General features: G+C 39.1%; 1 protein-coding gene across 2 annotated transcripts in view; it reads right to left on the bottom strand.

Annotated features, from left to right (window-relative positions):
• HGFAC (HGF activator) overlaps window positions 1–15,727 on the bottom strand; it is a 48,012-nt gene that overhangs the window by 10,874 nt on the left and 21,411 nt on the right. For both annotated transcript variants that reach the window (XM_054823991.1, XM_054823992.1), the window contains exons 8-10: window positions 5,550–5,724; window positions 1,781–1,866; window positions 590–830 (exon numbers count right to left, since the gene is read on the bottom strand). In XM_054823991.1, the coding sequence (XP_054679966.1) occupies window positions 590–830; window positions 1,781–1,866; window positions 5,550–5,724 (502 nt within the window). The remainder of the gene's footprint in view (window positions 1–589; window positions 831–1,780; window positions 1,867–5,549; window positions 5,725–15,727) is intronic.

The raw sequence follows: 15,727 nt of genomic DNA, 5'->3' as shown, positions 1-15,727 counted from the left end.
CACAGGTAGAGGACAAAAAACCCTCCAGAAAACCCAAAACAATTGTCAAGGAAATCAGCCTCAAAAAATTAAGAGTTCAGTTATTCCCTTTGGCTTTTTGTAATGCTCAGCCCACTCTATTTATGTCAACCAATTTATCATCTCTAATAAATCATTGCTTGGCTGTCTCAGCCTTTTTTGAACAAAACACAGCAGTGAGCAGCCACCTCTGTTACACCTCAAAGCAGGAATAAATGTTCAAAAAGGAAGCTGAGGAGAAGACAAATACTTATAAGCCCTTGCAGATGCCTGCACATGCAAGCTCCCATTCTATGTCCTGCTCAGCACTACCTTATTCCTTCAGTTGGGTCATTTAGCTGCTTTGAGACTCCTTAAGGAGCAAGATAAGGGCTTGTGAGGTAATAGGACTCCAAGCTATTTGTTAGCTCATGAGCTGCATTCCTATTGCAAGAAACTCCTTATCAAACATTGGTCTTTTATAATCTCATCTTCTTTCTTACTTGTCTCAGTTCAGGTTTGTTGTCAGTCACAGGCACACGGTGACTCTGAGGAGAAGAGAACCTACTGTCATACTCACAGGTGAGTTTACCTGTTAGCAAAGCAGTGTGCTGCTGACACAACCCAGCAAGTCTGAATAAGGCTTCCACCACAGAAACTCTCTCCAATATATATAGCTGCTGTCCAAGGATGAGATCCGGGCAGAGATGAAGATCCTCCAACAATTCTAGGTCTCACAAAACTTCTCTTTTTGTGTCTTCTCCCACACGGTCTTCTGGCAACTTCAGAAGTATCTACATTGTCTGGAACCGGTGGCCTCCTTTCCCTGCTTGCTGAGATATAAAGGGATATGTCATCATATGATAAATCCTTGTGATTTCTAAGGATTAAGGAGTCTTTAAAAGAAAAGTTCATTAAATTATCATTAAACATTCCCATACAACTGAATCTCTGTCGGTTCCTCAGGAGAGTTGCAAGACTGAAAGCTATGCCTATTCCCAACACTGGCTACACGTGTACTAGTTAGTGTAAATGGAATGCACCTCTGAACATTCCCGGACACTGTTTCATTTACCAATACAAATACAGCCTTCACTACCAGAAGAGGCACAACAGAATGCATGAGACATCCATCACATCTTCATTTTCAGATTCTGGACCGAGCTTTGCCATTGCAATAGCAAGGACTAGGACGCTGGTGTTAGTATCACCTATCAAATGCTTCAGAGCCATAAAAGGGAAATAAAAGGACCACTTTATAAACTGCCTTTTCAGATTACTACTCTGTTCTAAAGGTCAGCTTCAACATTAACAACAGGTAAATATTAATTTAGGGGAAGAGCAGAGTCTTTAGGTTTTGGAATTAAATACTATCTCTCATACATCTTCAGGATCCCTTCCTCTATTCGCTCACAGAGGCCCATTCACTTCTCTGGGCCCGTAATTCCCCGAGTGATGACAATTTGTACCAAAACATCAATCATGTCTGACATCTTTCAAGTTCTAGCAGAAAATTTGGTGATATTGGGATGATTTTGACTGAAAGCAGTAGTGTGACACTGCTGTTATACAGTATTTCAAAACAAAAATCACAGATTGTATCACAACTCCAAAAAAATGCAAAATAAGCTTGTTGTTGTCATTTGATTTACTGCAAACAGTAAGATATTCAGTACTCCTGGGAACAGTAGAACGTTCAAAGTTATACAGTGAAAGCTTGTTCTAGTATCAATAAATCTTTCTTCATTCATTCATAACAGATTTTAAGAGAGCCTTTACATACCACAAGATGGAATGTCACAATACTCCCAAGACAAACTGTTGTCCTTCGTGATGTAACACCATGGCTTCTCATCATCATCTGGATTTCTAATTAATTCAGAGGGAGAGGGAATTACAAGCATTAATCACAGTGTTTGTTCCAAGCTTCCCAGAGGTTTTCTGCAGAGGACTGACAGGACTTTCCAGTTTCGAGCCATCTGACAAATCGCGGAAGCACCTGCTAACCCCTAAACGGGTGAGCAGCCTTTCAGTAGTGTTCTTCATGCTTAAAGCTAACCAAGTCTAAGGTTCTCTAGGACCTGAAATACAGATACATGACTAAACACCTGTAAAATTTGCCTACAAGTATTTGGATGCACGAGCATGTTCACATGGTTTAAATATAGCCCACACTGAAGCACTTTAACAGATATCAGCTCAGCTATTTTCAGGACTAAATCCCATAGGAGAGATTCCTTTTTTTAGATGAGTTTTTTACGCAAGGAAATTCCAACACAGGTAGATTCATAGAAAACCCATAACAAAAATAGCTAGCAAAAATGAATTTGAGAAGCTCAGGTTCACATTCCCTAGAGACTCTGAGGAAATGAAAGACTGCCTCAAGAAAATATTGTATTCCTCAAAAGGCGGGGGGGGGGAATATTGGAATTAAAAAATATTGGAATCAGATTAGCCCTTTGTTACCTTGGGGTTAAACAGCTCTTGGTTTGACTCCATTAGGGTTTCTCCGTGTTACAGTCTAGTTGCCTTTATCAATGCCTTATAAGTAACCAGAAATTTGCCCAGTTTACTCCTCCAAGAACACAGGGAAACTTTGAAGACCCAGAAGGACCTTCAGTAGGCCAAGAAAAATAGACAAGGTAATTCAGGGCTCCAGATAAACAGTAATTCTAATTTTAGTTCGATTTATCAGAAGCATTATCTATTATTTCAAGGTTCTTTGGTATCTTTTTTTTCTTTTTAATCTGACTGCTCTTCAAAAAAAGATTAAAGCACTTTCAAATTCTCAGAACTGAAGAAGCAACACGGGTTGAGTCATCTTCCGCCAACAACGTTTCTAAATTAGACATTTGAAGAAGAAGATATCTGCAGGATTATATAGTGTAGCAGAGATATCCCCAAAAATTGTAACAAGCTGACAAAAAAGTGAAAAGCTTTTTTCTCAGCTCTGCAGAACATGAACACATCAGCTCCTACACCATTCGTTCTTTGCATTTCAAATCTGCAAGTGAATATTGTGCTTAAACGATGTAAATCGAAGAGATCAAGATTTATCAAAGCATAAAATATGTGCCCAAGAAATTGCCATGCTGTGCTGGGACACTATAAATCTCATACTGAAATGCCTGAATGAGGACCAAGCTTTGGAAAGCAAGGTGATCTGGGTTAAGGGAGGGTGTGGGAACTGCTTATGAATTTGTGTTAGATAGAGAAGAAGAGCTACTTTCAGCATGCATGTGTGCTTTTTATCACCAAACAAATTAGGAACTGCAGTACATTCTGGTCTTCCTGAAATACTGGTCTAACTTAAAAACAAACAAACAAACAAACAAAAAAAACCCAACAAACCAACCACACCACAAAAACAACCCAGAGAGAGACATCAACCAGTAATTTACACAGAAGAATCTAAATTTTGCCATTTCTAGCATTTGTTCATCTCCAGGATTCTCTCTAAATGGAAACATTTCCTTTATTTGTGGATAGCCATTGATCTCATGAAGCCCTTAGAGACAGGGGAAACATACAGTGACTGAGGAGAAAGCCCAAACCTATATACCACAAACTAATTATAGCTGAACAGAAAACTTAGCAGAAATGGAGTTTATCATATCTGTGATTCAATCAAAATTGAAACACTGTGAAATCTTATTTTGCAATAATTTTGCTTTGGAAGACATCCAAGTGTACTGGTTTTGGCTGAGATAAAGTTAATTTTCTTCATAGTAGCCAATATGGGGCTGTATTTTAGATTTGTGCTGAAAATAGTGTTGATAATACAGGGATGTTTTCGTTATTGCTGAGCAGTGCTTAAACAGCATCAAGGCCTTTTCTGCTTCTCACACCACCCCACCAGCAAGTGGGCTGGGGGTGCACAAGGAGTTAGAAGGGGACACAGCTGGGACAGCTGACCCCAACTGACCAAAGGAATATTCATAGGATCATAGAATCCTAGAATGGTTTGGGTTGGAAGGGACCACAAAGATCATCCAGTTCCAACCCCCCTGCCATGGGCAGGGACACCCTCCACTAGACCAGGTTGCCCAAAGCCCCATCCAACCTAGCCTTGAACACTTCCAGGGATGGGGGCATCCACAGCTTCTCTGGGCACCCTGTTCCAGTCCCTCACCACCCTCATTTTAAAAAAATTCTTCCTAATATCTAATCTAAATCTACCTTCCTTCAGCTTAAGGCCATTCCCCCTTGTCCTATCTCTCCATGCCCTTGCAAACACTTCTTCTCCAGCTTGCCTGTAGGCCTCCTTTAGGCACTGGAAGGCTGCTATAAGGTCTCCCTGGAGCCTTCTCTTCTCCAGGCTGAACAACCCTAACTCTCTCAGCCTGTATTCATAGGAGAGGTGCTCCAGCCCTCTCATCATCCTCATGGCCTCCTCTGGACTTGCTTAAACAGCTTCTTATGTTTGGGGCCCCAGAGCCGGATGCAGTACTCCAGGTTGGGTGTCATGAGAGAGAAGTAGAGGGGGAGAATCACCTCCCTCAACCAGCTGGTCACAATTATTCTGATGCAGCCCAGGAGACGGTTGGCTTTCCAGGCTGCAACCTCACATTGCCAGCCATCCACCAACACCCCCAAGTCCTTCTCCTCAGGGCTGCTTTCAATCCATTCTCTGCCCAGCCTGTAGTTGTGCTTGGGATTGCCCCGATACATGTGCAGGACCTTGCACTTGGCCTTGTTGAACTTCATGAGGTTCTCATGGGCCCACCTCTCAAGCCTGTCAAGGTCCAAGAAGGAAGGGGGTAGATGTTTGGAGTGATGATGTTTGTCTTCTCAAGTAACCGTTACATGTGCTGAAGCCTTGCTTTCCTGGAGATGGCTGAACATCTGCCTGCTGATGGGAAATGGTGAATGAATGCCTTGTTTTACTTTGCTTGCATGCGTGGCTTTTGTTTTACCTGTTAAACTGTCTTTATCTCAACCCATGAGTTTTCTCACTTTTACTCTTCCGATTCTCTCCCCCATCCCGCCATGGGGGGAGTGAGCGAGTGGCTGCATGGTGTTTAGTTGCCAGCTGGGGTTAAACCATGACACCAGGAAAGAAATTTGACATCCAATTTCAACATAGTTAAAGTATATTACTTTGATTTTTCATTTTCAAATAACTTTTCACTTTTGACATTATTTTCCTTTATATTATGTATTTCACCATTTAAGAATTACAAATAAAAAGTTAACCATTTCAATTTGGCTAGTGCATATCTTTCTCCTTTTGGATAGTCATTTATGAAAAATTTCAAAAGTTTTGCACTATGGTTTCATTTGAAAAAAAAAAATCACAGAAGAAAAAAGGACTTGGAATTTCCAACATCATTTTGTGTCTGAGCTTCTCTTGGCATACCCAGCTATTGATCTAGCCTGTCTACCAGACCTTGTCTTCTGCACACTTACATCCCTCATGTCAGGCTGTGAAAGTCAGTCTAGCTTTTCCAAAACAGAGACAACACCTGCTTTGAGATTTCTAGCCCTTCTCTCTTCCACAACACATCCACCTCTTAATTCACAAATACAGGGTAAATATGAACTTTTCTCACCTGCAGTAAGAGAACGGCCCCAAGCCAAGCTGTAGTGCTTTCTCAATGCTGTCAACATGCAGCTCTTGGTAAAGTAAATCTGAATCCCAAGGCAAGCAGCTGTGTCCAGAAATGGTCGTCTTTGCCGTACCTCTATACTCCGTGCCATTGCCAACATAGCACCGATGGCTAGGAACTGGCAAAGCACAAGACGCTGGTCAGGAATTGATGCTAATAACATGTTAAATACTTATTTTGCAGCTGAGGTCCCAAATGAAAGCCAGCGGGCCCAATTCTGTACAGTGCCTTTCACGTTTCACAGGAATTTGTTGCATTAAATGAGAAACTTTTTTTTTAAATAAAAAACCCCATGCAGTTAAAACTTCTGTTTAAAATTAGTAGCAAGTTAGCCTCATTTTACATATACACAAATAATTATTCAACAGGCTGTACGGCAGAAAATTAGACCTAAAATTTGTACTGCATATGGAAGATTTTAGTCAGCAATCTGCAGCAAAGTCAGCAATATGGCTGGGATCCCTCCTGTCTAATTTTAGACCCAACCGAGCTCATCACTGGAGACTCTGTTTTCAGTCAATTAAGAGAAACAGGCATTTCCAGCACCAAACTGATCCAGCCTGTTTGAGGTGGCTTTTTGAGGATGAGATGAATCTTGCCATACACTCTTGACTGCATTGACTGAATCTCCATCGGCAATTAAGGCAGCTTAAGTCAACCAGCTCAGATAGAAATATCTGTGTTGTAAAGTGAAAACAATCTTGCCCTCCCAGCAAGTGCTTAAAAAGCCTGATTTTGGAACATACTTCTTTTTGTGGCCTCATACATACCCATATATATACACTATGCCCATGTATATTATAGAAATGTAGCTACATATTGCAAATATATCAATTCTGCAAAAACTAGTAGGTTTAATTTTCCTATTCAAAACCCATTTCTTTGTCACCTGCTCATGCGTTATTTCTTCAGATTGGTTTGACACATACATGCTCTATGACCTGTACACTCAGCTGCCAAGATCTATCAACAGCACATACCAGCACTATGGCTGAAAAACATATGGGGATGCATTTGTATACAAATAGCTACATTGAGCAGAAAGTCTATACCTCAAACCACAGCTCAGAGTATCCCAAAGGAAACACAAAACCATCTAATGTACAAAGAGGATTAATTGTGACCAAACCTCAGATGGTTTTTTATCCCAGCCATGTCACTGTGACTTATCCTTGACATCTGCAAGACCAGTGGAATCTTCTTATAAACATACTTAAATATATAACATCATGATATTCCTTTACTGTTGAAAAACACGCTGTGAGCATGATCTATCACACCACACAGTGTGGACAGCTATTGCCAAAGATCAGTTTATTTTGACAGAATAAGGTGACACGTGAACCAGGGTATATAACCAGCACCGAAATAGCAAATCACAGCAATGAACTGCTGATGTCAATTATCCTTCCAAGCAATCAGGGTAGCAACAGACCTCAAAATCACAAGCAAGCATATGGCATGAATTTGGGAGCTGGAGGTCAAGAAGTTTGGTACAATAACTTTTGTGTGAGATAGCATACAAATACTTAGCAAAATTGGCTTTCTAGCTTGGCCTGGCAGACACTTCTGAGATGATGAGACAAGATTTTCTCCCACCCACCCCCTGAATCAAATTTCTTTTATTTCAATAACTATGAATACAACATTAAATCAAACTCATATTGTAACAACCATAATCTAGGAGCTCACAGAAAATAATTCATCTATCATTTGTAGTGCTAGCAATAGTAACCATTCCTTGGCAACCCTGCCATTTATTTTCTGGGCAAGTTGCGAGTTACGCTGCTTTGTTTGCCTGAAACAGTGTCATGAAAATGCCACCATCATGCTGTATGCTATATTCTTTCATTTATCCAGGGAAGTGCCAGGTGCTCTTTTTTATTTGTACTGTATTTATTACATTCAGAAATGATTTAGAGTTGGCTACTTTTATGAGGATGAAACAAGAGATTCTCTTCCAGTGCAGAACCAGGGACATATTCTGCAATATCAATGGTTTGGACTTCTTGCAGATGGTGTTTACAAGTTGTGCTCATCCTTGTCAGGCTTAAAATCCAATGCATCTCCATTTCATCAGGTCTGCCAATCATCGCTAAAGCTGCCAGAAGATTATAACTGGAAGAATTTGGCCCCTTTCTAAATCATCCCTTATGTTCTCCTCCTGTAACTAAGAAGTTTGGATTGCATATTACACTTGTTGAGAGGAACAGTAATACCTCTTGGACAGTTTTTTGTTTCTTTTTGGTTTTGTAAGGAGTATTTTGGGCACAAGAGTAAAGCGACTTAATCTCGTATCTTGTGGAGAAGCATCTAGGTTAACACAGTAGTTGTTTCATTAGTAGCTTTCCATCAGTCTGTTCTCCACTCCAGCAAGCTTTATTTGACTGGCTTGCAGTAACACCGCGGTACCCACAGCACCGCTCATTAAAGTGACTTCATTATATCTAAGGCCATTAAGAAGTATATGCAAAGCCTAATACATTTTATCACCTATAATTCAGGACAAACAGTTTTCCAAAAAAAAAAAATCTTTGCAACTCTTGCAGTCATATAGATCTTTTGTTTCTAATACTCTTTTTTTTTTGAACTGTTACAGCACTGAAAAAATCTTTTTCCCTCTTTGTCAGAAACAATGTGTAGGTGGTCTGCTTTCAGCAGTTCTTAATGGATTGCTCTCACTGGGAATTGTTCGTTCTCAGTTCTTTATAGCTTCTGCAACTTCTCATAACTCTGAAAAATATTTATTTTATTATGTGGAAGAAAATAATGGAGGGCATAATGTATGTATTTTTCTTGTTCATTCACTTCCCTGTGGTACTGCCAATCACTACGCTAAGAGTAGAAATGGCCTAGACTTTCAGATGAAGAAAGTTTTGATGCAAATGCAGATTCAAGTTACTCTGCAGACCTATGCTGCTATCACCACTGTTCATTTATTTTCAGAAAAAAAAAAAAATCATTAACATTTAAAACTAGTAATAATTTCCTGTTATGTCTTATTTTTAAAATCCAAGTGGTTTAAATAGCTCACATAAAACATTCTAGTTGTGTTAGGATGGCATATTTTATCAGCATGTCACACCAATTCTTTACCTTTTAATTTTTCAGTAAAAAGCTGTTTCAGGTCTTAAAATTAAAAGCAACCTGAAGCAGCAGTTATCCAACCAGTTCTAATTACTAACTTCCAGAACACATTCCACAAGAATTTTTGTCACCAGATCTTGTTTCAAGTTGTATAGTTACATACCTAAATGGTTTTATGAGTTTCTTTTGGAAGTCTTTCTGTAGAGAACAATGTATCTTTTAGATTTTCTTTTCTCCCAAACTTCTCATCAGCAACTTTCCTAATGTTTTTGAGCTTTGACTGTATTTTCCTTCCAGATATGCATAATCTGTTTCATTCTGTTAACAAAAATACATTTTTCCCCTGACGGTCCTAATCCTGGGACAGAATAGTTTTAAGTAATCCTGTCATTCAGTAAAGCTTTGTTTTATCCCTGACCAACCTGTAATGCTTTTATTAAATAGAATGCTAAATGAATTTCTATATCAACTGATGGCAGGAAGTGAGAGGAGGGAAGAGGAGAAGGACAAAAGTCCCCTCTCAGCTTACAATTGCTTTTACAAGAGGCCTTGTCCAGTGTCTTAATTATCAGTTCTGTAGAAAATCATAAAATAAAGCTTAACCTTGGTGGAATTAGGAGGACATCCTCCATCCAGGGCTTTCCTGGCGCACATGTCCACTGCTATTGCAGTGCCTCAGGAAGCTCCAGAGCCAAATGCTTGAGTGCCTGACCTACGTCTGCGCTGGTCAGAGAGGGCACTTCAGCACTCGCTAGCATTTGCAAGACAGGGCATTCATCTCTTTCTGGAGCCTTTCTAATATGTCTATCAATTTATATTTCCACCTGATCCTTTTTCATCTATTAACAATGAAGATGAATAGCAATGAACAATGACATTTTATGCCTCTGCATAAGCTTACTGCTTACACTGCCTCAGCACTGCAGGATGTGTTGCTCTCCAAGGCACCGTTTACAAGGCTGTAACTCAAGTTTCCTTCCCAAATGAGCTCAGACTTGTCGGATGCCTACAGAAGGGTCCATCCTTTCTTGGTTCACCTAGAAGTTCCCTGATCTCCTTTCCTGGGTAGCCGTGAGAAGCCCTCAGAGTGAATGGTGTGAAAGTGATTTCTGGGAGCTGCGCTTCCCCCGCTGCAAGTGCACCTAACCACTAGTGTGAGCTGGTGATAAACGTGACAGAAAGGAGCCTCCAGTATTCATAGAGATTGCTCTTACAGGCATCTCACTTCGTCAGATAAAGCACTGAACACACACACACAGAGGTGTTCTGAAAGCGATAAGGCAGATATTCCGACGCAAAATGAAAGAAACATCACACAGAGAGCTTTGAAGGACATCCACATTAAGCTAGCACTGCTCCCAAAGGAAGATTTGGGTTATCTTTCAGCGGCTTCCCTCTAGGAAGGTGGCCAGGTGGGCATAGACTGCACTGAAGAAAGCAGTTGCCATCTTTTTCACTCTTTAATGATGAGAATGTGAAGTGTAACGCGTAGGGACAGGAGACTGCATGGCAGCAGCCCCAGCACTGGCTTGAGGCAAATTGCTGCACATTTTCGTGCACTAATACCTGTCTGTGAAAGTGAGAATAACAGCACCCGCTGTAGCTTTCAGAGTTTGCAAATCAATGAACACAAACCACAACTGAAGTATAAGGGAAGTTGTATATCTTTATAGCTATATTTCTGTATAATTTGATCATACATTTATAATATTTATCTAGATTTCAATCTTTCTGTTTGGGCTTATGATTTCAGACAACAGCAGATAATGCATGTCACTAATTTATAGCAAATAATTGATTCAAATAGTTGTGCTGTTTTCTCATTTGTTGAATAGCAGTAAAATCTCTGGACTGACAGCACCTAACACTGAAATAAATCCTTGCTGAAACCGTAGCCTGATTATGAAACATAGAAACAATCTGTCTGAGCCAAAAATTGGGCAGAAATGTGGAGAAACTGGCACCCTTTTGTAATGAATTAAATCTAATAGAAACTTACCATGTAAAATAGGGGTGGTGTTAAGACTGGGAAAACAAAGTGATTTATACAGCACAAAAGATCTCTTTAAGTTGCATCCTAACATAAGGATGGCACACCATTCACTGAAACTAGACTTATTTTTTACTAAATTTTTTCTTCAAAGAAGAAGAACCTGCATACTTGCAAATGCTTAGATCAACTGAGCTAAAATTGAAGAGATTTATGTTTGTGATAAAAGCTAATCTGCAAATCTACCTTCTAAGTAAGTTGAATTCTTTCGTATAAAGGTTTAAATCCAGAAATCTATACACTCTGCCAGTATTTTCTTATAGCTTAGAAAAGTCATATCCTAGAGAGCAAGAAGGAGCGGCTCTTTTTCCATGTCATTTTTCTACTGATTATCTCCAGTTCTAGCACAATAGTTCTGATTCACAGAGCCATAAATGCAATCAAATAGGTAAGTATATAGAGCTAAAAGGAGCAACATATTTAGGAAATAGGTTGTCAATAGGTATGGGGAAGGAAATTCCAGCAGCAATAAGCAAATCTCAGCACTATATTACTTTGATAGGGAAACAACCTGTTGCATGAACTACCTTATGGGATTTTCAGGAGTATCTGAGTGCCTAATTCATAGTGAAAGCTTTCATTCTTCTGAGTATACCTGTAGGCCCTTATGGCCCAAGATAAGTCTCTGGACAGGAAGAGACAGACTGTCTAGCAATTAATGATGGTCAGAGGGTGAGCAGTTTCTCTGTAGAGAGCCAGTAATGAGTGGGGGGATCTCTGGAGCACCTGAAGCACCCAGCATGGGCTGGTGGGAGAAAGCAGGCAGTGGGAGAGATAATCAATGCAATGGAGATTGCTGCAGTAATCCATGGGGTGAGCTGAAAGCCTGTGAGCTGCTGTACCACATCTACTGCATCTTCCCTTCAACCACCTTCCTAACTGACAATTATACAGCAAAAGAGATTGCAGGGATTAAGAGATGTCAGTCCCCCCACATTTCAAGAAAAGATGTGCCCTCTATAAAACATAATTAACTGATACCACTGTCATGTCTCAAATAAACCAAAAATAGGATTAAAATCACCTTTATGGTTTTGAATTAACCAGCACCCAATAACTAATACTGCTGCCAATTCAGGTACTCTATCATAAGAGTAAGGACTAAGCAGCTGCTAATATTAGTCATATTAGTTTATACTAGGATTACAAGAAAGACTTGTCATCTAAAAAGGCACCACTGTAGGGACACAGAAGGCACCACAGAAACCTTAGTGCTCACCAACATACGGAAAAAGCATTTCTTTGTAAAAATAAATAAGTCCTCTGTTGATCTCCAACCTACTCCTATCTCTGACTGGAGAAATTTTTGCCTATTCCTTGGTATTTGCCTTATCACTCAATCCTTATAGAGTTAGCTCATTAGCTTTCTCCTCTCTAGCCCACATTTGCCAAGATGTCAAATGTAAACGATTAATCCATAATCTCCATGCAAATGGTGACCCCTTCTTCGTTTGCATTTTTCTGTATATCAGCCAAAATCTTTATTATGATTCCTAACTCTATAAAGAAACCAGAGAGATGAGAGTTGCCCCTCTATTATTGCTCACCTCTATCACCTCCATAAATGACATGCTACAACTATTGTTTTGCAAAGCCACAGTTATCGCTAGTCTCCTGTTCACCATCCCCAAGATTCGCACTACCTTAGTGCAATGAATCAGAGGTCAGTTCTTAGCTGATAATGCCATGCTCACTCACTTTATCTTCCAATCCCTCCTACCATTTATCATTGCAGGCAATAGTCTACTGGACCTAGTTTTTCTCTGTGTAACTCCAGTATTACTTGAATTATTTTTAAATAATTCAAAATCTGACAAAAATCCAACCCACCATTACTATTTTTGCAATGATGCCCTAGGCTTTCTCTTCATTATCCTTGGCTATTCACCCTTGCCCTACCCACATGCAACCTCCCAGGGGACCCATAAAACTTTATGCCTGCAAAAGAACATAATCAACTCTCCAAACCATATCAAACCATAATGATGATTTTTATCTGCTACTCCATCCATTCTGCCACAACCACGGAGGAATACTAACCTTATTCTTTTCCGTTCTAGTTTTATTATTAATTCCAATGCTCCATACATGCAAACAGCAAGCAGCATCTCAGCCCCACTTACAAATATCCTCAACTCTTAGTAGCAGACCTACTTATTCAAGCTCAGTGGGGGACTGACTGGCTGAATACTCACTTATCATTGTCAGCCAAATGACCATGGTTTTATATTTCACCCTATTTCTTTTTTTTTCCCCCTGCGATCCTAGAAAATAAAAAATTAAACACTAACCCAAAAGCATTCTAGTAGGTTATAGATAACATTTGTATACATAAACCAAACGTTAAGACTCATTATCTTCTTTTCACTGTTTTCTTCAGAAGAAAAAGATTTAAAACTTTCCCTCCAGCCTTCATAGTTGAATTTCCTTTAGTAAAGTACCTTTTTAGCAGAAAACTGCAAACACCCTATTGCAGTAAAACAACCACTAAAAAGGTGGGTTTGCTGTCTTTTTTACTTCTTTTATAACCTCAAACTCCCCCAGTTTAACCCCTAAAGATGTGGCCAAGAGGTTTTTTTCCTGTATGTAATTATATATTCGGGTATTCTGTCATCTTCCTTTTCTAAAAATCTTCAATCTACTGACATACAACAACACTTCTCCTTATATAACCATAAGCCTTCCAGAATTAGCATTCCAACTCATACTTTCTTTAAAGCTATGGTATCCCTCTAATTCCATTACCCAGAACCTAACTCAGAAAAAAACCCTCTAGAAAACATATTTTCAAAAATACCTTCAACAACTTCATACTCCGTCATGACCAAAATACTAGCAAAAACATTATTGCTACCTAAACCTTAATCCAAAGAAAACTCAAAACGCAATCCTTTGTGTAGTCCTCCCAATACTTTCAAACCTACCATCTACTGTCAACCACAACCACAGTGACTTTCCATGTGCCGCTTTCTACCTCTTCATTAGTTTAATCATGAAAAAACACCAAAATCTGCCACAATTCATCCATCCCACTGGTTTACTTTATTACATGGCTACCTTATTTTCACAAATAGTTCCACAAGAACACACTCTGAACTGTTGCTGAGTCCTAATACAACGAACGGGCCAGAAATAAATCCCAGCTAGCCATCTACCAACCAATGATTAAGGTAACTCTAAACACTGCAAATCCACTTCAAAGCTGACAAACCATTGAAATATGAAGTGTTAAACCCCTCCTCAGTTATCCATATATGACTACCAGCTATTCCTCTGATCAACAGTAACACAACAAAGCCACCTATAGAGACTAAATATTTCAGGAAAAGGCAACTAATTAAAAAGAATAAAGATTCCCCGCTAACATACCAATAAATCAAGAATAAACCTAAAAATACAAATGAGACGCCCAAATTTACTAACAACCCACACCCAAAAACAGTACCAAAGCAATGGTAAGGAGAAGGAAGTGTTTTTTACCCAGGAAATGGGGCAAAATATATATTAGTTTCCACTTGGATATCAACTAAGGCCAATAGTGTGAATGCAATGGTGGGTTTTCAACCACAGAAACCTAAAGGCACAAATCCCTTGAAAAATGTTCTACATCTCCTTCACCCTCCAAGTCCCTTTAACATCTGCATAAATGCTTATTATAATGAATTATCTGTCCTCTGGCCAAATAGCTCCTCCTCTTTCTTTCGCTGTGTGTCCCTCCATATTCACCCAACGTCTCTAACATGGCTCCTATCTGTTCAAAGGAACATAAAATATCCAAGTAGTTTTACAATTACATGTTTATAACTGTTTGTCAGAAGTTATCACCTCCAATTTATAAATAAATATTTCTGAAGTCAAACATCTCCCCAAAATTCCCTCTCCACTTCCTATACCAACTCGGGCCAGCGATACCACACTCACATCCTTCTCAGGTTTCCCTTCCTCCTCGCATTCTTCACTGCCGAAGTGGCTGGGTCCAGGCCCTTTGTGGATCTTTCTCTATATGATAAGACAACTATCGCTACTCATGGTTGGATAATGAATTCTGAATCTTCACCTAAAGCCTGGATTCAGAGCTCTGTCAGCAAGAACTCTGCCTCCAAAGTGAATGTAGCTAGTCTCTTAATACAAAATCCTTATTTCTGAAAATAAGTGCATATTTAAGGGCAATTATTATGAATTAAACTTAATTAAAAATGGATCCTTGAACAATTTTAAACAGCATCTATTTGGGGAGGGATTTTTTTAGTTATGTATCTAATTTCCTCTGAAATTAAACTTCACTGAAATCTTATGCATATAAACTGTGTTAGAACGTTTTTTAAAATGGCAGTTCTTTCTTTAGTACTGAAGGTTTCTTCTTTCAGGGCTAGAAAATAATGTATTACCACAAAGAATAGAAATCTATATTAGAAACTGTCTTTTATACATCGATCTTCTTTGTTATAGATATCTCCTATGTTACGTTTATCACCTCCCATATTTTTTTTTAAGTCAGCTCATAATTTGCCAGTACCTGCATGGCCATTATGATAATGGCTTGGCAATATATATCTATATGCATATATATAATGATTGTTTGCAAGAGAATTTTAAGATCAGTGAAAAGATGATTTCTGAGTACTGACAGGGACCCCGTAGTCCAAAAAAAGAGACAACTAATGGACAGATAAATAGGTATCTGTAAAATCACAAAAGTTATGATTATTCTCTGTTACTCACTGTTCAAAGGGGAGAAATGAAATTACCAGGCAGTAGGTTTTAAGCTAACAATAGAAAATACTGTTTCTCATCACATCTATTTAAATTCTGGAACTTCTTGACATGGCATGCTGTGAAAGGCAAAAGCATAAAGGAGTTCTAAAAAGTTTAGACAAATTCATGGAAAACATGATGGTCCAGCTGTCTGCTAAGAAAATCCTCAACCAGGAAAAGTATTTCTCAGTAATGTCCTGCTACTTACGTTACTTCTCAGTCATCCTCT

Source organism: Grus americana, chromosome 4 (genome assembly GCF_028858705.1).
Source record: "Grus americana isolate bGruAme1 chromosome 4, bGruAme1.mat, whole genome shotgun sequence".
NCBI lineage: Eukaryota > Metazoa > Chordata > Aves > Gruiformes > Gruidae > Grus > Grus americana.
Note: the sequence above shows the minus strand (reverse complement) of the source record. Positions and strands in the feature narration are given on the sequence as shown.